The sequence below is a fragment of the Oncorhynchus masou genome, chromosome 29, assembly GCF_036934945.1.
Source record: "Oncorhynchus masou masou isolate Uvic2021 chromosome 29, UVic_Omas_1.1, whole genome shotgun sequence".
In the NCBI taxonomy this organism is placed as follows: Eukaryota; Metazoa; Chordata; class Actinopteri; order Salmoniformes; family Salmonidae; genus Oncorhynchus; species Oncorhynchus masou.
The window spans coordinates 32,349,621-32,371,437 of record NC_088240.1 but is presented as its reverse complement, the minus strand read 5'-3'; the positions used below and the strand labels follow the sequence as shown (position 1 = coordinate 32,371,437).

Here is a 21,817-nt window from a genome sequence, read left to right as displayed (position 1 = left end):
GTCTGCGCATGTATTTAGTTTTCATGCTAGTGAGGGCCGAGACTCCACACATACAGTTGAAGTCGGAAGTTTGCATACACCTCAGCCAAATACATTTAGTTCAGTTTTTCACAATTCCTGACATTTAATCTAAGTAAAAATTCCCTGTCATAGGTCAGTTAGGATCACCACTTTATATTAAGAATGTGAAATGTAAGAATAATAGTAGAGAGAATGATTTATTTCAGCATGTATTTATTTCATCACACCCCCAGTGGGTCAGAAGTTTACATACACTTAATTAGTATTTGGTAGCATTGCCTTCCTTTTGTTAAGTGTACCAGTCCCTCTTGCAGCAATGCACCCCCACAACATGATGCTGCCACCCCCATGCTTCACGATTGGGATGGTGTTCTTCGGCTTGCAAGCCTCCCCCTTTTTCCTCCAAACATAACAATGATCATTATGGCCAAACAGTTCTATTTTTGTTTCATCAGACCAGAGGACATTTCTCCAAAAAGTAGGATCTTTGTCCCCATGTGCAGTTGCAAACTGTAGTATGGCTTTTTATGGCGGTTTTGGAGCAGTGGCTTCTTCCTTGCTGAGCGGCCTTTCAGGTTATGTCGACATAGGACTCGTTTTACTGTGGATATAGATACTTTTGGACCTGTTTCCTCCAGCATCTTCTCAAGGTCCTTTGCTCTTGTTTTGGGATTGATTTGCACTTTTTACACCAAAGTATGTTAATCTCTAGGAGACAGAAAGCGTCTCCTTCCTGAGCGGTATTACGACTGCGTAGTCCCATGTTGTTTATACTTGCGTACTATTGTTTGTACAGATGAACGTGATAGCTTCAAGCATTTGTAAATTGTTCCCAAGGAAGAACCAGACTTGGAGGTCTGCAATTTTCTTTCTGAGGTCTTGTCTGATTTCTTTTGATTTTCCCATGATGTCATGCAAAGAGGCACTGAGTTTGAAGGTAGGCCTTGAAATACATCCACAGGTACACCTCCAATTGACTCAAATTATGTCAATTATCCTATCAGAAGCTTTTAAAGCCATAACATCATTTTCTGGAATTTTCCAAGCTGTTTAAAGGCACAGTCAACTTTGTGTATGTAAACTTCTGACCCACTGGAATTGTGATACAGTGAATTATAAGTGAAACGATCTGTCTGTAAACAATTGTTGGAAAAATTACTTGTGTCATGCACAAAGTAGATGTCCTAACTGACTTGCCAAACTATAGTTTGTTAACAAGAAATGTGTGGAGTGGTTGAAAAGGAGTTTTAATGACTTCAACCTAAGTGTATGTAAACTTCCAACTTCAACTGTAGGTACGTGGTTGCAAAGGGCATCAGTGTCTTAATAACAACCCAATTTGCCAAGGCATGAAACTCTGAGCGTAGCCCTATCCAGAAATCTGGCAGTGGCTTATGATTAAATCCAATTTTCACAGAATCGCCTGTTGCAATTTCGATGAGGCTCTCGTTCAGATATCAGTAAGGGGACTGGAGGCAGGGCATGAAAGGGATAACGAATCCCGTTGTTTGTGTTGTACGTTTTGGGAAAGTACCTGCGCACCCATGTCACTCAGGTTCTTCGTTATATCACATTTGACATTGTCTGTAAGCTTGAGTTAATTTGCACACAAAGAAATCATACAATGATGATAATGCAGGCAGAAAAGAGCTCCAACTTCTTAATTAAAGTCTCAATTTTGTCCCGCACATTGAATACACTGGCTTGTATGCAAAGCAGTAATTGTTTCAAAACATCTCCTGCCATGTCACTGATGCATCGTGAAACAGTGTTGTTTGATGAAGACATTGTCTGTATAGTTTTTTTGGTGTTTTCCCCCAGCATTGTCCAGCCATATCCGCGGCAGCAGGAAGAATTAAGTGCTCCACAAACGATGGCGCTTGCCTGTCCGAGCCACTTGGTAGTTCACCATATAAGACGCTTCTAGCCCCTTCTTATTAATGGCATCTGTTGCTTTTATATATGTCTTACTACTCGCTCAAAAAACTACAGTTGCTTATTTTTCAAATTGACATGTTTCTTTTCTAAATGTTTGCACAGGAGCAAAGGTTTCCTGTGAGAGAGTAACGGTTAATGTGTTTGGATATTAATTATTTGACTAGGCTATCTGTATTTGACATTGTGTTGTTATTTTGCTGAACACTAGATGGTTTAATTCTATTTTTGGCAGTGAAACGAGGCTACTCAGGCGAGAAAAAAAACTCATCCAAATCTATAGCCCCGTTGGAAAATATAAATGTACTATTTGAAAATGTGAAGAGTTTTTATTATAAAAAAATAATATGTGAATCACATTTTTATTTGGCGTACCCCCGACGGGAATACCTGGGTTAGGGGTTAAGGTTAGCGTTAGTGTTAAGGTTAGGGTTAGGAGTTAAGTTAAATGGTTAAGGTTAGGGGAAGGTTTAGTAGTTGCAAAGTAGCTAAAAAGTCATATCTAGTTGCAAAGTTGGTTAGCTAAAACGATAAAGTTGTTCATGATAAGATTCGAACACGCAACCTTTGGGTTGCTAGACGTTCACATTATCCACATAATATCCTTTCGTTTTTGCCTTAAACAACCTTCTGTCTTATGTAACCATACCAAATGTAACATATCTCACTATTTTGAGTGTCCCAGATTTATGTTTACTATGTTTTGTCTTGTCCATGAGACCAGGCTGGGTAGGGAGGCAGGTAGGTAGCACAGGAGGTTGGTGGCACCTTAACTGCGGAAGACACGGTCATCCACTGGCTGGAGCAGAATCAGTGGAATGGTGTCAAATACATGTTTAATGCCTTTCCATCAGCTCCGTTCCGGCCATTATTATTAGCCGTCCTCCCCTCAGCAGCCTGTGGTAGGGAGGGAGGGTAGGCATATAGGTAAAGTAAATAAGTAGGCATATAGGTAAGGTAAACAACAGCCGTGCTTTGTGAGTATGTTGACCTAGCAGGAGTGAGTCTAAACATTCATGACAATGGGTCCAACAGGCAAGACATACACTGTGATCACATGGAAGGCCCCTCCACAAAGCATGCCTGTGTCCCAAATGGCACCCTATTCCCTGTATAGTGCACTACTTTTGGGCCCTGGTCAAAAGTAGTGCACTATATAGGAAATAATGTGCCATTTGGGACGTAGCCCATGGTTTCACTCAGCTTGTTTTCTTTTGACCTGTCTCTTTAAGGTCAGGGGACATTCATACCGGATAGGGTTGATACACACACACACATTTCCTGCCCAGGTGACACAGAGGTGCTGAGGCTTTCTGAAGTCCAAAGGTCTTGCAGGGTGTGTGTGTGTTTGTATGTGCACAAATGTGACTATGTGTCTGTCTGACTGACTGTGTCTTTCTTAACTGCCAAGTCAAGCGTTTCTATTGCCTGTTAACACCCAGATTCCATTGGATAAACTGCATGTTACCAAGATAAATGAGTCAATAGAAAGGACCACATTCCTGAAAGACTCTGTGGTATCAAAAGACTGCTCCCAAGTGGCGCAGCGGTCTAAGGCACTGCATCTCAGTGCAAGAGGCGTCACTACTGTGCAGTCCCTAGTTTGAATCCAAGCTGTATCACATCCGGCCGTGGTTGGGAGTCCCATAGGGCGGCGCACAATTGGCCCAGCGTCGTCTGGGTTAGGGTTTGGCTGGGGCAGACTGTCATTGTAAAGAAGAATTTGTTCTTAACTGACTTGCCTAGTTAAATAAAGGTTAAATGTTAGTTTTTTTACTTTATAAAAACCTGTGACAAACACACACACACACACACACTAAACCTCACACACACAAAAACACACACACGCTGGGTCACTCTTGCTAAATTTCCCTGGTACCTGAGATGTTTGACTAAGACTTGACACATTCAAACAAACCCTGACCTGCATCATTGACCAGTCTGGTAACCACGGGTTACAGAGCACAGCATATCAACCAATCTGACAGCTAGGCAAACCTAATCAACAATTGACCACACAGGCGGAGCTGCTCAGAGATTGGACACAACATCTAATCACAGGTCAGTTTATTTAGGTCTTCTGATTTCTTTGGAATCAAAACAACAACCTGAGCTCACCTACAAAACACACACAGTAAAGATTGTGGGATCCATATCAGTTAGCTTGGGTATGTGAGTAAAATTGAGTGTTGTGGCAAAATCTGTGGCACAATGCTCCCCTCCCTGGCTTTTCCGTCCCCCTCCCTCCCTCCCTCCTTCCCTCCCCTCTCTCCTTCACCACCTCCCTCTCTCTTTCCAAGGCCAGGGATGAGCCTACGTGCCCGTACAGGTGTCTACACAAAAGCCTTTATCCTGCTCCTCATTCAGCCTTCTCCATAGACACACACACACACACACACACACACAAAAGGCTAATCACACAATGTTACATTTGTAAATGCATTCTCATATTCCTGTCTCCACTCCCACTCCCACTCTCTGATTTAACCTTTATACAGTATACATAGACATGAGGTCAGGGTTACACAATACCAGACATAATTACTCAAAACAACCATCATCCCACATTTAGGGACCTACAATCATGTGTAAATCCCACTTTTTGTGTGATAAGATTTGTGTGATAAGATTATGTAACTCCAATTCCCACTTCTATAATAGTTTGAGTGTTTTGAATTACAGTAGTATTTTCAGTGTTGTCATACATTGAGGAGCCTCAGCTTGGACCAGAGGTTTTCCTGGTCAGTTAACATGGTTAGGAAAACAGCCCTATTTGTAACACATACCTGGGACCAGGAGTATATCCTGCTATCCATGAGCCTGGGCCCTATAAATGACTTAATAACCAGTTCAAACCTTTAGTCAGAGGGAAAAGAGAGCATCACTAGACTGAGAGTGGTGTGACATGTTGTAGAGGGGGTTGGGTTGGTGTTGGTTAGGGTGCTGCTGTGGGAATTTAGCGTCTACCTGGGGAAGTCACTGAATTTTCCTGTCAGAGATGGCTAAACTGCTGTGTGTTCGGAGCAGTCAATCACTGTCTTTCTCTGTCTGTCCAACAGAAAGCAACAATCACAGCACAAACATCAGTAGAAATTAGCAACCAGAGCTAGAGTCAACTCCATCTCGATTCAGTAAACTAGAGAAAGTGGATTGGAATTCCACTTCAGGAATGGAGAAATCCTCATTGAAAATAAATGAATTGGAATTTCAATGTACTGTATCTCCTTAATTGAAATAAAATGGAACTGACCCAACCAATCAAAATAGTGTAGCTACTCACTTGAGTAAAGCACAATGTTTTTGATAACGTGCACTGAGCAGTGCAATGACCTAGTTTAGATTCATAGGCTTTTACACATGGACATATGTCTATGCTAGAAGCCCCAGTCAGAATGCACCATAAGGAAACAGTTGTAACTGTACAGAGCAGAAGTACTAGCTACTCTTTCTCCTCTGATCCGGGTCACCCAGAACAGCAGTGTCCTGTGTGCCTTTGTGTAGCTGCCCCATGTCAGAGGGCCAGTTTGTGTGTATGTGTGTATGTCAGAGAAAGGGAGTCTTAGTAAGGGGGGGGTCGTAGCACTACTCTCTTCCCCCTTTCAAAAGGACCCTCAGCCTTGCGTTCCAACCCATGTTACCGGTGCCCACCGCCCTCTACCCTCTCTCCACCCCTCCTCCCTCTCTCCACCCCTCCTCCCTCTCTCCACCCCTCCTCCCTCTCTCCACCCCTCCTCCCTCTACCCTCTCTCCACCCCTCCTCCCTCTACCCTCTCTCCACCCCTCCTCCCTCTCTCCACCCCTCCTCCCTCTCTCCACCCCTCCCCCTCTCTCCACCCCTCCTCCCTCTCTCCACCCCTCCTCCCTCTCTCCACCCCTCCTCTCTCCCTCCACCCCTCCTCTCTCCCTCCACCCCTCCTCTCTCCAATCGTCTTTTTCTCTTTAAACCGCCTTTTGTTTTCTTTCTTTCTTTCTTTATTGCATTTCTCCTCTCTTGTTGTCAAGGCCCTAAATGAGTCTTGACTGGCCCCCGGGCCACTGGAGAAGCACAAAGGACCGTGTTCCACTCGGTACAGTTGAGCCATTGTGGCCGTTGACAATGCACTAATTGGCGATGACAATTAAGCGCGGTCGACACTCAGGTTCAATTTGCCCTCTCCCTCAATACAAATCACAGGCAAATGAGGCAGGCAATACACAGTCTGCACACACACACACGCACGTGCCCCCCCCCCCCCCCACACACTTACATCCACACACACAGTTATGTTACACTTGTACTCGTCTTGTTTGGGAAGCCTGCTGAGAGACTCAGGAGGAGAATAAGGACAGGAACTATAAAGGCTGAGCAACATTTTTTCCCAACCATGTTTGGACACATCTTTTGTCATGTCGGCAAACTACATACATCATTGTACATCGAGTTATTGTTTCAAAGTCCAATGACATTTTACAGGGCTTTCATTCCTCTGGTAACTACAGTATATATATTTCCAATAGAAGGGAAGGAATGTGTCCACCCCTCCATTCACTCATTGCAAACAAGTACAAACACTTGGTGTCGTTAATACCTCACACTGAAAATCTGTTTAAAATCGTAAAGGGCTACAATGCCTGGAACCCCCGTGTCCCCTAGGGAAAGAAATGTGTGAGGGTTCCATTTAGGAAGGGGAAAAAAAGAGAGAGAGAGAGAAAAGAGAGAGATCAACTCTGGCCTGTCCAACATTAAGAACTTAATGGAGTTTGGAATCAACAGAGTGGCAAGGCTCAAGGCCCCTCTAAAAACCACCGAAACCTCTCTGCCACAAAAAAAAGTGGCGAACACACACACACACACACACACACCACACGGTGGGCGGGCATGTTCCGGCCCATCGGCGGGCCTCAGATCCCGGTGGATTACTGTCTGTCAGGTGGAAAGCTTTAGTGCTCTCTCCTGGACAAGACCTGGAGGAATGGCTGCTGCCAAAAAGGCAGGGAGGAATGGGGGGCGTGGGGGTAATGGTGGGAGAGTGGGTTTCTCAGGCTTTGTGTGGACTTTGCTCTGACAGATGGAGCACGGATCCCATTGGCTGCTGTACGCCAGGGCTCGAGGTAGAAGTTGGCCCTAACCACATATCTAGGATGAGACTACCCTGCATCCAGTCCTACTGTTAACCATTGGGTTAGATGAAATAATATCTGACCCTGTATCAGTGGTTAGGAACAACTCCTCCCCAATCCTATGCCAGGCTGGAGAGGTGTGGCTGGGTGATGCCAGGTGGACCCTGCCTCGCCCATGAGGGCTTGCCATTGGATTGATCCATTCTTTCAAGGATTCTTTCAGATCTTAACCTTTGAATAAGAACAGAACAAGGTAATGTACCAGCCTGTGACATCATAAACAATAAGGCAATTCACTATTAAAAAAAGACACAAAGCGAGTGGTAGAACTCAGTCAGATCCTTGACGATTACAAGGCTGCTAGTAAAGTGTGGTTTGTGACAGGTCCTCAGGCTGGCTGGGTCTTGGTTCTCCTCCATGAGGAAAGGATACATTCAGTAAGGTTTGTCATTTGGGATTAGTGAGAGTCAGAGAGTCAGTGTTTGGACCTGCTCTGGCCCTAAACCAAACCAAGCCTAACCAAGCCCCCATATGGAACGTCATTCAGGGCGATCAACAGGACTACGAATAGAAATAGACAGGACTGAATCATTTGTTCCACTGTCACCATTCTTCGGTTGGTTCTGACTCACAAGCAGGGACTTATGTAATTCACAAATGTATTATCTAACTAGGACCAGTTTTTACAGACCATGTGACCATAGAAGGTACATCTCTAGGGACAGGCTTTCTACCTGTTTATGGAGAAACTCCTGTCCCTATCATCATACACCCGTCTCCAATGAGGATTCACTCCAGATCAGAAAATCACTGTCCACACCAGCCTGTATTAAGTTGTTTGTTTTATTGGCATCAGTGGTAAAAAAAGACAAAGAAAAGCAGGAGGAAGGAGGGGTCAGGTACTGAAACACAAGTCTCTGTAAGAGGTTGGCTGTGATACATATCGAAACAGAAAGATAGAACAGTAGGGAAACCTGAAACAGTGCTTAAGTCCTAAGTGCTGCTTGGTGCACAACTTAAATCAAATAAATAAGTGACACAAAATAACAAAATGTAACAAAGGCAGAATAAATTCCACAATAAAAACCCAGTATTGAAAAGCAGGGTGTATTCATTAATCTAGAAACCGAGTGCTCATGGTGTAAAGGTTGGAGAAAGTATGTGGAAAGAAAGATATCCCTATTTGTCGGAGCATCTGAACAGGAAAACCATGTCCAGGAGAATACTTCCCTTAGGTTCAATGCCCTCATCAGTCCCTCAGTAGAGACGGTATTGTCCACCATTTCCAGTGCAGTGAATTCCTGATGTTTAAGCTCAACATACATTAAGAGAAGCAGTAACACTCCTAGTCATATAAGCTTTTTAAGACAGTCTATGAGAACCTGCACTCTGATAGACTTCAGTTATGTACATTTGACTGCAATTATGCACAAGAACAGACCGTTAATTAGCCTTCCCTTTCTGCTCTTAGTACATTGAGCTTTGCTAGACGCCAATTAAAAGAAAAAAAAACATATTTAAGATATTATCTCCTTTGCTTTCCAGATTGGAGTAGACACCTTTATTCAAGCAACAGTGACCATAGGTTTTGGATCTCTTCTATACAATGAAAAACAGAAACATGGCTTAATACTACATGGGCATCTGAGGCATTTTGATGATTAAAGATGGAAGCCCACACATTTCACACAAACTACATTATCGCTGTAACAGGATTGGCTTTCATTTTAAGGCAGGCGAAAAGACACTCAATAAATAACATGAATGAATTGGTCAGAACAGGTCATTATAATTCACACAAAAAAACAAGCGATTGATTTACTGGACATAATAGCATACAACCCCAGACATTATAACAGCAAAATAATTGATAGTGCAAAATGTCAAAATACTGAAAACCAAATGATAATGTAGCTGCATTTAAACAAGCACTGCCACTTAGCTAGCTGTTATCTTGCACTTGTCCAGGGCATTAGTGCTGCTTGGTAACACTGGCTCAGTGTTAGCAGGCCACACAAACAGCCTGAATGAGAGTTAGCTGTTATCCAGCTTTCTATCAAGCATTTTTCCAGAAGGTGATATGACTTGAAACTTGTAAACCATACATACCTACATACAAATACATTAATACATAAACAAACTGAAACTTGGATGAGCAGCTTAAGGAGTACTACGGCCCTTTCAGGAGAGATAAGACAAAATGGGAAATGTGGAAAGTGATAAACAAAGACATTCTAGGGAAAGCAGAATCTGAATATAAAGACCCAGCTGCATAAGGAAGACACGACTCTAGCTAAAGCTTCTGTCTTGTAAGGTTTTGTACGATTAAAGCACAGTACCTCAGAAAGCAGGAGAAGAAAGAGAGGAGAGGAAAAGGCAACAATGCAGAGAAAACATGTTATTGCCCAAGTAGAGGTCAAGTAATGGAAAAAGGGGATCCAAAAGCACACATACAGTACACACACTGGGGCTCTCACACATACAGTACACACACTGGGGCTCTCACACATACAGTACACACACTGGGGCTCTCACACATACAGTACACATACAGTACACACACTGGGGCTCTCACACATACAGTACACACACTGGGGCTCTCACACGTACAGTACACCTACAGTACACACACTGGGGCCCTCACACATACAGTACACATACAGTACACACACTGGGGCTCTCACACATACAGTACACACACTGGAGCTCTCACACATACAGTACACACACTTGGGCTCTCACACATACAGTACACACACTGGGGCTCTCACACATACAGTACACACACTGGGGCACTCACACATACAGTACACACACTGGGGCACTCACACATGCAGTACACACACTGGGGCTCTCACACCTACAGTACACACACTGGGGCACTCATCCTCCACCCCCAGTCCACTGAGCTTTGACCAGTCACACTACTGGGAGTCATAGACACCCCTCACCAAATCTCTATACTTTTCCCCATATATATTCTCTCTCTCTTATATATATATATATATGGCTCTAGAGTGAGAGCACTGAGTCATAGCAGTAGAATGAGTCCCAGCTCCTGTGGGTTTGAGATGGCTTGCGTAACATAACTAAGCCCTGCATGGTCTTTTCCATGGACTGTAATTTGGGCCCTCTGTGGCTGAGGCCTGGAGATGTAGGGCTGACCTGATGGAGCCTTTCCTACCGAGTATAATGGAGACAGTCAATACATCCACCAGCCTCTAGCCCCATAGGACAGCAGTAGGGAGTAGTTGCCCCTATCACGCTCAAGGAAAACGTATACATGATAGGATGATATGCGATTTGAACATTACTATGACTCAATCTCATTCTAGTTTCAAGTGTGTCTTGATCATAATAAGCGTCCCCCACTTGGACCCTCCTATTGAATATGTCTGGATAAAGGTTGGTTGGTTACAGGGGCTCTAAGAGCCAATAGGTGAGTTAAATAAGCAAACTCATCCTTAAATACAGTGGCTACTAACCCAGTCTGTGGCTTGACATCCTAATGAACATGCATAAATAGTGCAAAAACATGTGAAGGGGAGGATAAAGAGAGAGTGAAGGGCATAGGGACAGCGTGGTGAAGTAAGGACATGTAGAGTTCAGATATATAGTCCAAATATATAGCGAGTTGCGACATCACACCAACAGAGTCCAGATATAGGCTATAGATATAGGCTATAGTGACATCACACCAACAGAGTCCAGATATAGGCTATAGATATAGGCTATAGTGACATCACACCAACAGAGACCAGATATAGGCTATAGATATAGGCTATAGTGACATCACACCAACAGCATATTAGTTTCAGCTTGTCAGTTGGTCACTGATGTCAGAAATGTATGAGCTGGAAATATACATTTCCAGATGTGTGTGTGTGTGTGTGTGTGTGTGTGTGTGTGTGTGTGTGTGTGCGACTGTGTCCAGAAAGTCAAGAGGAAGCATTACTGCTGTTGAGTCAGCATAGTCCCTCTCCCTTTATTTGTGTTGTCTGTGTTTGTGTGCGTGTGTTTCTGTGTTTGTGTGTGCAGCACTATGAAGATAGCACATAGCAGAGAGGCTAAGAGGCAGAGCAGTTCCTCTCCGGTGGGTGTTGCGTTGGGATCCATCTCTTCCAGGTGAGAGTGACGTCAGCGTAGCTCACAAAGCAGGTGTGTGTGAGAGAGCATAACCCTTTCTTAGTCATCAACACTCTCACTGTGTATCCTGGCTGGCTCACACACACAAACACACATGCTTCCATTGACTTTGGTGAGAGTAGCTCTGTGGAGTGGCACCGCTGTTTCAATCTGTGTGTGTGTGTGTGTCTGTGTGTGTGTCTGTGTGTGTCTGCGTGTGTGATCTCCAGGTGTTGGGTGTGTGTGTGTATTTGTGATCAGGTGTACTGGTAAGGCAGTGTGACGCAGCCTGGTGTATCGTCGTCAGGGCTCCAGAAAGACGAGGCTCTCTTATGGTGGAGCTCTCTGTGTACGCAGCGTGGACACGGCTGGGCCTTCTGATGACACTCTGTATGGAACACCGCTCCACAACCATCACATCTGGACACATACAGACCAAGCACAGAGTCACAAACATCAATACAGCACAAATCTGAAGGGTGGGGAAAAAGCATATTAGTTTCAGCTTGTAGGTTGGTCACTGATGTCTGAAATGTATGAGCTGGATGAGCTGGAAATATACATTTCCAGATATACATTTCCAGATGAACACATCACTGTACTAAAAGACTGGATAAACATTAGTTTCACCCAGCCCTGTCCAGCCCCATCTGGAAGATTGATCACGTTACCACCCTCCCAGGTATCTGTTGGACAGGACAGCATTATACACATTCATTAAAAATCCTACAATGTGATTTTCTAGATTTTTTATTATCATTTTGTCTGTCATAGTTGAAGTGTACCTATGATGAAAATTACAGGCCTCTCTCATCTTTTAAAGTGGGAGAACTTGCACAATTGGTGGCTGACTAAATACTTTTTTGCCCCACTGTATGTATAGAAGATAAGACGAGAGAAACCTTGTTCAGCATCCACTTAACTAGGCTACACAGTTCACCTTAAAACTTCTGGAACATAGAATGGTGAAAGCATTTACTTTGCCTGAAAATAAATACATTTGTAGTGACATTTAGAAGGTAAAATTGGAACAAACAATATAGAACATATTTCAGAAATGATTATGGAATGCATCCGACACAACATACTCATAGCCACTCGAATCAAAATGAGGCACCGGTCCCAAAGAACCCAATCGTTCACCTATTGATGATTAACAGAGTCTATATGGCAGGCTAACGAACTGAGTGTCCCAGGCTATGTCATGGATGAGGTGGTAAAGCTGATGCAACCAGGAAAGGAGCAGGTCCTGCTCTCGGGGGCCAAAGTCTGACTAAGCTGCTACTCTTACTACAGTATAACTGGTTTACTATCACTATCAGTTAACGTGATCCTTCCTTGCCAAGGGCAATAAACCCTGGTCAAAAGTTCAGGTGTGCCATCCAGCCTGATAGTGAAGGGTGTGTGTGTGTACCAAGCACTGCAATTAAATCATTAGCTCTAGTCTACAGCATCTTCTGTAAGCTGAAGAAACAGCATAACATTTATGTGGGGAGTCGATACCTTTAAAGCTAGTTGAGCACAGATTAATATATATCATATATTCACTTCGGCAAAGATTGTAACTGACGCACGCACGCACGCGCACACACACACACACACACACACACACACACACACACACACACACACACACACACACACACACACTCTGCTACTCACGGCCCTGCCTTCAGGGGCTCTCCGTTAACCCAGAAGAGAGATGTGTGAGCTGAGGCAGCAGAGATCAATAATTTAAGAGTGTGTGGACAGACTAGACATTAATGAATGTTTTATCTGCCTGTCTCGCTCTCGGGCTTCTGGCCAAGAGCAGCACAGCCACGTCTGGCGATCTCTCCTCTGTCCTCTACGCTGTCCTCTACGCTGTCCTCTACGCTGTCCTCTACGCTGTCCTCTACGCTGTCCTCTACGCTGTCCTCTACGCTGTCCTCTCTTCTCCTCATCTCCACCATCCTCTTCCTGTAAAAGAGAGGATCTTCTTTCCTCCTCTTCTCCCACTTCCTGTTTTGTTCTCTTCAAAGTGAATGAAACCTCCCTGAGGTGAGAGAGGGCCATTCCTTAACAGTGGTATGTCATAAGGCTCAGGCAGAGGGAGACAAGGACAGAAACAGGGACGGAGCAAGGCACTATGGGGATGAACTGTTCCTCTCCAGCAGGACACCATGTTCTCCCTGTCACCCGTGCCCCTGCCAGCGTGTAATTAACACTGCTCTTTACTCCATTCATTCTTCCAGGATGCCATCATGCAAGTCGCTGATCTAACATCCGTTTTCTCTGCTACCTTGAATAGTTAAAAAGGTTAAGATTGTTGAAGTATTGAGCTGATCCTATATCTGCGCATGAAGGGGCCTCACCTCTTAGTGGCGCTCTCCTGGAAGGGATAGATGACCTGTCCATTCTGACACATCTCACAGATGAAGCCCTTCTCTCTGCACTGGCTGCAGCTGAAGACGTGGGAACTGGCAAACTTAATCACCTTGGAGAGAAAGGGGGCCAGCTTCCCATCAATCACCTGTAGAGAGAGAGAGAGAGGTGGGGAAGGAAGGAGATGAAGATAGATAAGAGATAAGAGAGAGAGAGAGAGAGAGGTAGGGAAGGAAGGAGATGAAGATAGACAAAAGAGAGAGAGAGAGAGAGAGAGAGAGAAGGAAAAAAGGGAATAATGGATGAAGTGAAATAAAATGTACTTTCCAAAACATTCTCTTCCTCTTTCTCCACGATAGAATTCAAATTCAACATTTTCAACATTTTCATTCTAATTCAACCATTCTATTTCCCATCTATAAGAATGTACTGCTGTAATATATTCTACTATACAGAGAGAAGACAGCAGAATTTTCCCTGTGAGGATAAACACTTTTAATACAGGTCCCATTGGGAGCCACTGCAGCGCAGCACATAGAGGAGATGGACAAGAGTTCACGTCAGGAATTCACATCGGGAATTTACATCAAAACTAATGAAGGCCCTGGGAGAAAGGCTGGCTGGAGAGGCCTGGGGGGCGGGGGGGAATTCCTTTTTTGGGGGGCCGTTTTAGCAAAAAATGATATGTGAATGCCGGTGGGCGAGTAGTTAAAAACCGGCAGGGCCTTTGATTGGTGAGGGCCTGGTAGAGAGCATTGTGGCTCTGTTGAATGGGGCTGGGGAAGGGAACGGGCCAGAGTGGACCTCCAGAGAACACTGAGGGAGGCTGAGGGGGCAGAGACAAGTGGCTACACCTGGCAGCGCTGGGGCTGCACCAATTAAGGCCTGCCAGGCATTCTTCAGCCTGGAGGAGAGAAGAGAAGGAGAAAAGACGAGAGAGAGGGAGAGGGGGACAGAGGGAAGGAGAGGCTGAAGAAGGAGGATGGGGGTGAGGAGGGGGGCTGAAGGTGAAAGGAGAACGAAGAAAGGAGAGGAGACCACCCCGACCCCCACTCCTACACACACGCACATGCATACATACACACAATGGATGGATAACTGAAAAGGTGTTCTGCAGGGGAGGGGGACGTTATGTCTGTATGGTTTGGACAGAGAATGAGAGATTACATAATGTAATACTAACTGGTCTACAACAGCTCATGACTAACTACCTAGAGAATGGGCGACAACCAGGAACAGTCCTAATAACTCCTCAAGCAGTGGCTGAAAACGCACCACACCTCCATCTTTCCATCCCTCCAGCCCAGAGGCTGTGGCAACCCCAGTCTGGGAGAGCTACAACACTGTGAATAATGCTGTCTAGCATGGTGACATGAGCCAGGCTGTAGCCCAGCAATCAAAGGCTGTGTGTAGTGTGGAGCAGTGAGGCAGAGCAGCCAGTCAGTGAGTCAGCCAGCAATCCAGAGAGCCAGTCAGGCAGAGCAGCCTGCCAGCCAGCCAGGCAGTGTTCCCCATCCCCTAGCCAAGCCCAACCCAGATGATATATGCCACCCCTGATCAATGCTGACACCAGGGGTAATTAAGACACGACTGGCAACACACCACACTGGGTTCTGACTGGGACTGATGCTCAGTGGGCAAGGAGAGAGGGAGATGAAGGGAAACAGAGGGAGGGAGAGAGGAGGGAAAGGGACAGAGAGAAGGCAGAAGTTGCAGAGGGAGAGAGTGAGGAAGTGAGAGAGATAGAGTTGGAATTGAAGGGAGAGAAAGGGCAGGAGAAGTGTGAATGGGAGATGCATTTGGGGGAAAAAAGCAGAAAATGGCAGTAGCCCCAGGATTCCCTTTCTTTGCCAACCAGGTGGATACATTCTCCTCAGAGAAGTGAAACCACACCTACAGCCGGTCTGAGGGAGGGGTGCAGACAGAGTGGGGAAGAGAGGGGCTATCAATCGTTTGTCCTGCCTGGAGCTGCCTTCCTTCGCTGCAGTGTCATTGTGAATGTTCCTGGAACACCAGCCCCAGCATCCCCCCCCCCCTCCTTCCACCAACACCCCTCAATCAAATCCTCCTCACCCCCCACCCCTCATAAAGTCACACCCATCTGGCCCTGTCCCGTGCGGGGGCTTTGTGGTCCAAACGGCTTAATCCCCTAAAACCTCTGTTTAACACCCGCTACGTTATCCCTCTCTAGTGTTCCGCTGATGAAGGCCGGGCCTCCATTAGTGATGCTCAGAAAGCCACCCGGATTACACACATAAAGACAGGGTGAGCTCTGTTTGGATAACACCCCTCTCACCAAACAGGATTACTACCAGCCCCAGTGTGTGTGTGTGTGTGTGTGTGTAAGACGTGTAGTGGGGAGTGTGATTATGGATGAGAGCGAGTGAGAGATAACGAGAATGTCCGTGTATGTCTGTGTGGGACTGAGAGGCAGCGGTGTTTGAGCTTTAAAAAAAAAAAAAAAAATCTGAAATATGTGCAACTTTTGAGTTTAAAATCAATATCTTATAGTTCAGAAAACGCTGAAAAATTACCATTTACCCAACAGCTGTCAAGATGACCAACATGCCCCTATTCCAATGAGCGTGCCAGTGTAAAGGCATACATGCCTAACGCCTGTGTCTATGCCTGTATCTGGGCTCAACGAGGAAGTCCTTGTGTCTTCGTCAGTGTGGCTACTAGATGTACCACTAGCCTGTGTTGTGCTTAAGTTGTATGCCAGGGTGTCAGTGTGGGAATCTGCCCTATTGCACGTATGTGCGTGTCACCATGACCACCGTGCAATCCGGGCCGGGCCGGGGCTGCTCAATGCCCCTTTGTCCCCTCCAGTTGTTTGTAGGTCGTTGGCAGGACTAGGACTGCTGCCCCGGTACACGACACACAATACAATTAGCATCTATATGGTACTCCTCAGTCCTCCAAAACAAGCCTATCTCCCCATCCCACTACTTTACAACTGGAAAAGCAAAAAAACATTTCAATGAAGCAACAAAAGGGCCAGTAGCCAAACAAGTCCAGCCTCTGGGCAGGCCCTGGGCAAACAAATATGGCCAACAGTCTGATGGTTTAAAGACAGAGGCTGCTCCAAATAGGACGCGTTTGTTGGGAGTTCAATAGCAAAGAGCCAAGTGCACTGCTGCTTTCTATGAAGGACTGGGTCTAGTCTATAACTAGCCAGGGAGAGACGGTTCAGTTTTCACTGATCTCGCTGGGCAACAATAAAAGCCAGGCTTGATGAAGGAGCTCTGATTATTCAGGAGAAATAAAAGAAACAGCTCGTTAATATGGAAAGCCAATTAAGAAGCTGAGAGAGAGAGAGAGAGAGAGAGAGAGAGAGAGAGAGAGAGAGAGAGAGAGAGAGAGAGAGAGAGAGAGAAAAATATATGGGGAAAAGTATACTTGGCAAATAGGTCTGATATGGTTTATCAATTATGGGGAAAACAAGTGCAGCCATCCATCAATTTATCATTGCTTATCACTGAATTGTTGAGCTGTTTGCAACTTTTAAAGCAGTTGTCAAGCCCCGAATAAGTTGCCTATAGCAGCATGTCTGTAGTAGCATGTTGCGGTGTCCTCAACTTGAGGTAATATTTAAGCCATCTATTAGAGTTTGTTTGACATGGGCATCATAACCTGTCTGAGTGTTGTGTGCAGTCCACTGGAGAATGTGACAGTGACATACGCAGACACCCAGAGAGAGAAAGAGAGACAGAGGGAGAGAGGGATAGAGAGAGGAGTGAGAGGGGATAGAAGTACAGAGCGATAGAGGGGGTAAAGCGGAGGAGAAAGGAGATAGAAGGATAGCAAAAGAGGGGGAAGAGAGAAGACAGTGTCAGGGCAGGGGATGTAGGGAAGAATGGTGGACTGTCACACTCTTGTTTTTCTGCCTGTTGATTCTGAATGTGTGTAATTAGTGAACGGACCAGGGGGAGAGGGGGACATGGAGGGAGCAGGGAAGGGGGAGAAGAGGGCTATGGACTCTCCGTGGGTTGTTAAGAGAGGGGGAGGGGGTCTGAGAAAGAGAGGGAGTGAGCGGTACCCCACGACATGATCAAAAGTATATAGAGACCTGCTCGTCGAACATATCATTCCAAAATCATGGGCATTAATATGGAGTTGGTCCCCCCTTTGCTGCTATAACAGCCTCTACTCCTCTGGGAAGGATTTTCACTAGATGTTGGAACATTGCTGCGGGGACTTGATTCCATTCAGCCACAAGAGCATTAGTGAGGTTGGGCACTGATGTTGGGCGACTCGGCCTGGCTTCCAATTCATCCCAAAGATGTTTGATGGGGTTAAGGTCAGGGCTCTGTGCAGTCCAGTCAAGTTCTTCCACACAACGCTCTAGCGACTTCTTGTGGCAGGCCGGCGCATGCATGCTGACTTCGGTTGCCCGTTGTACGGTGTTTCCTCCGACACATTGGTGTGGCTGGCTTCCGGGTTAAGCAAAAAGTGTGTCAAGAATCAGAGCGGCTTGGCAGGGTTGTGTTTCGGAGTTGCAGTGACAGAACAAGACCGTAACTACCAATTGGATATCACAAAATTGGGGAGAAAGAGGTAAAAAATACAAAACAATATAAAAATATTTAGACAAATATTCCACACCAATCTCGACAAACCATTTCTGTATGGACCTCGCTTTATGCACGGGGACATTGTCATGCCCAAACTGTTGCCACAAAGTTGGAAGCACAGAATTGTCTAGATTGTAATTTCATGCTGTAGCATTAAGATTTCCCTCCACTAAGGAGGAGGGGCTATAAGGGGCCTAGCCCATTCCATGAAAACAGCCCAATACAATTATTCCTCCTCCACCGAACATTACAGTTGGCACTATTCAATGGGGCAGGTAGCGTACTCCTGGCATCCGCCAAACCCAGATTAGTCCGTCGGACTGCCAGATGGTGAAGCGTGATTGATCACTCCAGAGAACGCGTTTCCACTGCTCCAGAGTCCAATGGTGGCGAGATCTCCAGCCAACACTTGGCATTGGGCATGGTGATCTTATGCTTGTGTGAGGATGCTCAACCATAGAAACCCAGTCTATTGAAGCTCCCGACAAACAGTTCTTGTGCTGCAGATGATTTTTACGCGCTATGTGCTTCAGCACTCGGCGGTCCCTTTTTGTGGGCTTGTGAGGCCTACCACTTCGTGGCTGAGCTGTTGTTGTTCCTAGACGTTTCCACTTCACAATAACAGCACTTACAGTTGACCGGGGCAGCTCTAGCAGGGCAGAAATGTTTTGAACTGACTTGTTGGAAAGGTTGAAACTCACTGAGTTCTTCGGTAAGGTGATTCTACTGTCAATGTTTGTCTATGGAGATTGCATGGCTCTATGCTTGATTTTATACACCAAATCAAAATCCACACCAAATCCACACATTTGAAGGGGTGTCCACATACTTTTGTATATATAGTGTATATGGAATTGTTTTAAGAAGATCATACCAAGGATCATTTAGCTATTTGATTTAGAATTTTAAGACCCCTTGAAGCTTAACAAAAAAAATGAGAAAACATTATTTGATGAAAAAAACTGCCATCAGCCCATACAAACGCACTCAATAACAGATTCCCTACATGGAACAACATATAGACACATCCAATGCAAAAAAACATATCTCTAGCTTAAACTGACTGAACGAATGACATTTTGAATGACATTTTTTTCACACATAAACAAACGTTACAATAATTCACTGTGATAATTCAGAGAATTGTTCAATTATGCTAATTCGATTGAATTTAGGGGGTTAATAAAGGGATACTTCGGGATTTTGTCAATGAGGCCCTTTATCTATATTTTGTCAATGAGGCCCTATTTGACCTAGATAGTTTGTGTGTATGCATTGATATGTAGGCTACGTGTGCCTTTAATTATTTTTATTTTTTTACATAGTCCTGTCTTTGAACTGTTCTTGTCTATTGATGTTCTGCATTATGTCATTCTGTATTATGTTTCATGTTTTGTGTGGACCCCAGGAAGAGTATCTGCTGCTTTTGCAACAGCAAATGGGGATCCTAATAAAATACCAAATATCTACTTCCCCAGAGTTAAGAGGGAAGTTAGAAGTAGTTTTGTGAACCAATACTAACTAGCGTTAGCACAATGACTGGAATTCAATGGGTATCTGCTAGCATACACTAGTTAGCATTGGCTCGCATAAATACCTCCAATTTCCTTCATACTGGACACAGATATAAAAATTCACCTGACTGGGGGAAGTAGATAAAGGACCTCATGGCTAAAATCCCAAAGTATCCTTATTAACGTTGGAGGAAATGCATTCCAAGTGTATGAGAAATGTGTTTGCTGGCTTCATAAATGCTAACTTATTTTCAATCCCTTTAGCTTTACTAGCAAGTTAGAGAGGTTAGCTGACTAGTTAGTTACCGTAGTTGGCTACTGTTGTGTTATTATCAGATTTAGCCTTTTCCATCGTTTTCAGAATGCATACAGGCATTTGAATATAGTGTGGGATAAGGGAATCCGGACACAATGTGGACACCCTCGTGTCGAATTTGTCCCACGAGTGGTTTTATTTGGCCCCCAAAGTTTAAGAAAATTTAATTTAAAAAAACACGAGGCTGTAAAAACACCAGGAAATCAGCTCCAAGTGATTTTAATTTTGGAATTCTGCTCCCAAGTATTCCCACACATAATAGAGAGACGTGATTGTAAACAAACGTAAGCAAGGTTTGAAATGATTATGTATTAGTCAAATATTATATCCGTTTGTGCTTCTTGCAGTCTACAAATGATTTGTAATTATAGTCCGTCTCACTGACCATCCCCTCAAGAAAAAAAATCTATTTGATGATCCCTAGTGTAGAAGCATGCATGACTTGTTCGTAGTTCCATGATCAGAATTCCATGATCAGAATACAAAAGCTGCATCAACTATCAAGTGTAGACATGGCCTAAAAGCAGCCTGTGTGTCTTACCTGCTGCAGGTCAGCCAGTGAGTACAGGTGGATGTGTTGCAGTAGGTATTCTCTGGGGAAGATCCTATGGGGAGAGAGAGAGCATTACATCAATGCAAAATGCATTAAAGAGGTCAATGGAAAGCAGACTGGGAATAGAAGGAGGATGTTGGATTGGTGCACATTTAACAAATCTGATCTAACAAAGTAGATATTTGTCAAATCCGTAATGATTGGTATAAGCAACAGGCCCACAATGTGGTTACTAAAGTCCGATGTGTATCTATTTTGCTGTTTTCCCTGCATAACATTTAGAAATGGTCCTTTTTAAGGTTTAGAAGAAGTGAAGGCTAAATGCTAACTCCCGTTCGTATAAGCTGGTAGCATAGCTAGCATCAAAAATTGGTGGTGGTAGTGAAGGACATTTTGAACTGTAATGCAGTTGATTGGTTAAGGTGACATGAACATGTGTTGGGGTTAACATCCATACAAGCATTATACTCAGATTTCTACCTCAACATAGTGTGAAATACACAGGAATAATAGCCTAAATGTAGGCTAATTTTACTGGGGGGCAATGAGGGTATTCTGAATCTTTCCCCGCACAGATCTTTTCCCAATGCATTTCCATGGTATTTCCATTGTTTTGGTCGAGTTAGATTGACTTCTTTACCGTATATATTCAATTATTGGAATATTTTCTTAGAACCATGACTTATATCCTTTCATAATATATAATAATACATACCATTTGACAGACACTTTGTGTAATTCTGTCTCGCACGCTTGAAATAAACTGACCGGTAACTTCAAAGTACACGTATGAAAATGTATAACACCGTTTAATGGTATTTCATACATTAAAACGGTCCTAAACAATATCATAACAGTCATCGATAAAAGACAGTACTGTGCAGCCGTCTTCATTGACCTGGCAAAGGCTTTCGACTCCGTCAATCACCATATTCTTATCGGCAAACTCAACAGCCTTGGTTTCTCTAATGACTGCCTCATCTGGTTCACTAACTACTTCTCAGATAGAGTTCAGTGTGACAAATTGGAGGGCCTGTTGTCCGGACCTCTGGCAGTCTCTATGGGGATCCCACAGGGTTCAATTCTCGGGCCGACTCTTTTCTCTGTATATATCAATGTCGTCACTCTTGCTGCGGGTGATTCGTTGATCCACCGCAGATGACACCATTCTGTATACATCTGGCCCTTCTTTGGACACTGTGTTAACAAACCTCCAAACGAGCTACAACCCTATACAACACTCCTTCCGTGGCCTCCAACTGCTCTTAAATCAAGTAAAATTAAATGCATGCTTTCAACCGATCGTTGCCCGCAC

The 21,817-nt window shown here is 44.5% G+C and overlaps 1 protein-coding gene across 2 annotated transcripts in view; it reads right to left on the bottom strand.

Moving 5' to 3' along the window:
* Nucleotides 1–7,880: 7,880 nt before the first annotated feature.
* Nucleotides 7,881–21,817, bottom strand: part of LOC135519356 (pleckstrin homology domain-containing family M member 3-like) — a 49,561-nt gene continuing 35,624 nt past the window's right edge. Inside the window, exons 7-10 of one of the 2 annotated variants that reach the window (XR_010452286.1) lie at nt 20,491–20,554; nt 13,536–13,693; nt 9,725–11,601; nt 7,881–9,673 (exon numbers count right to left, since the gene is read on the bottom strand). Coding sequence is in view for 1 of the 2 variants with exons in the window: in XM_064944536.1 (XP_064800608.1) it covers nt 11,439–11,601; nt 13,536–13,693; nt 20,491–20,554 (385 nt within the window). In the remaining variant the exon portion in view is untranslated. Of the gene's footprint in view, nt 11,602–13,535; nt 13,694–20,490; nt 20,555–21,817 lie in introns of both variants that reach the window. The other variant, XM_064944536.1, reaches the window with a different exon arrangement.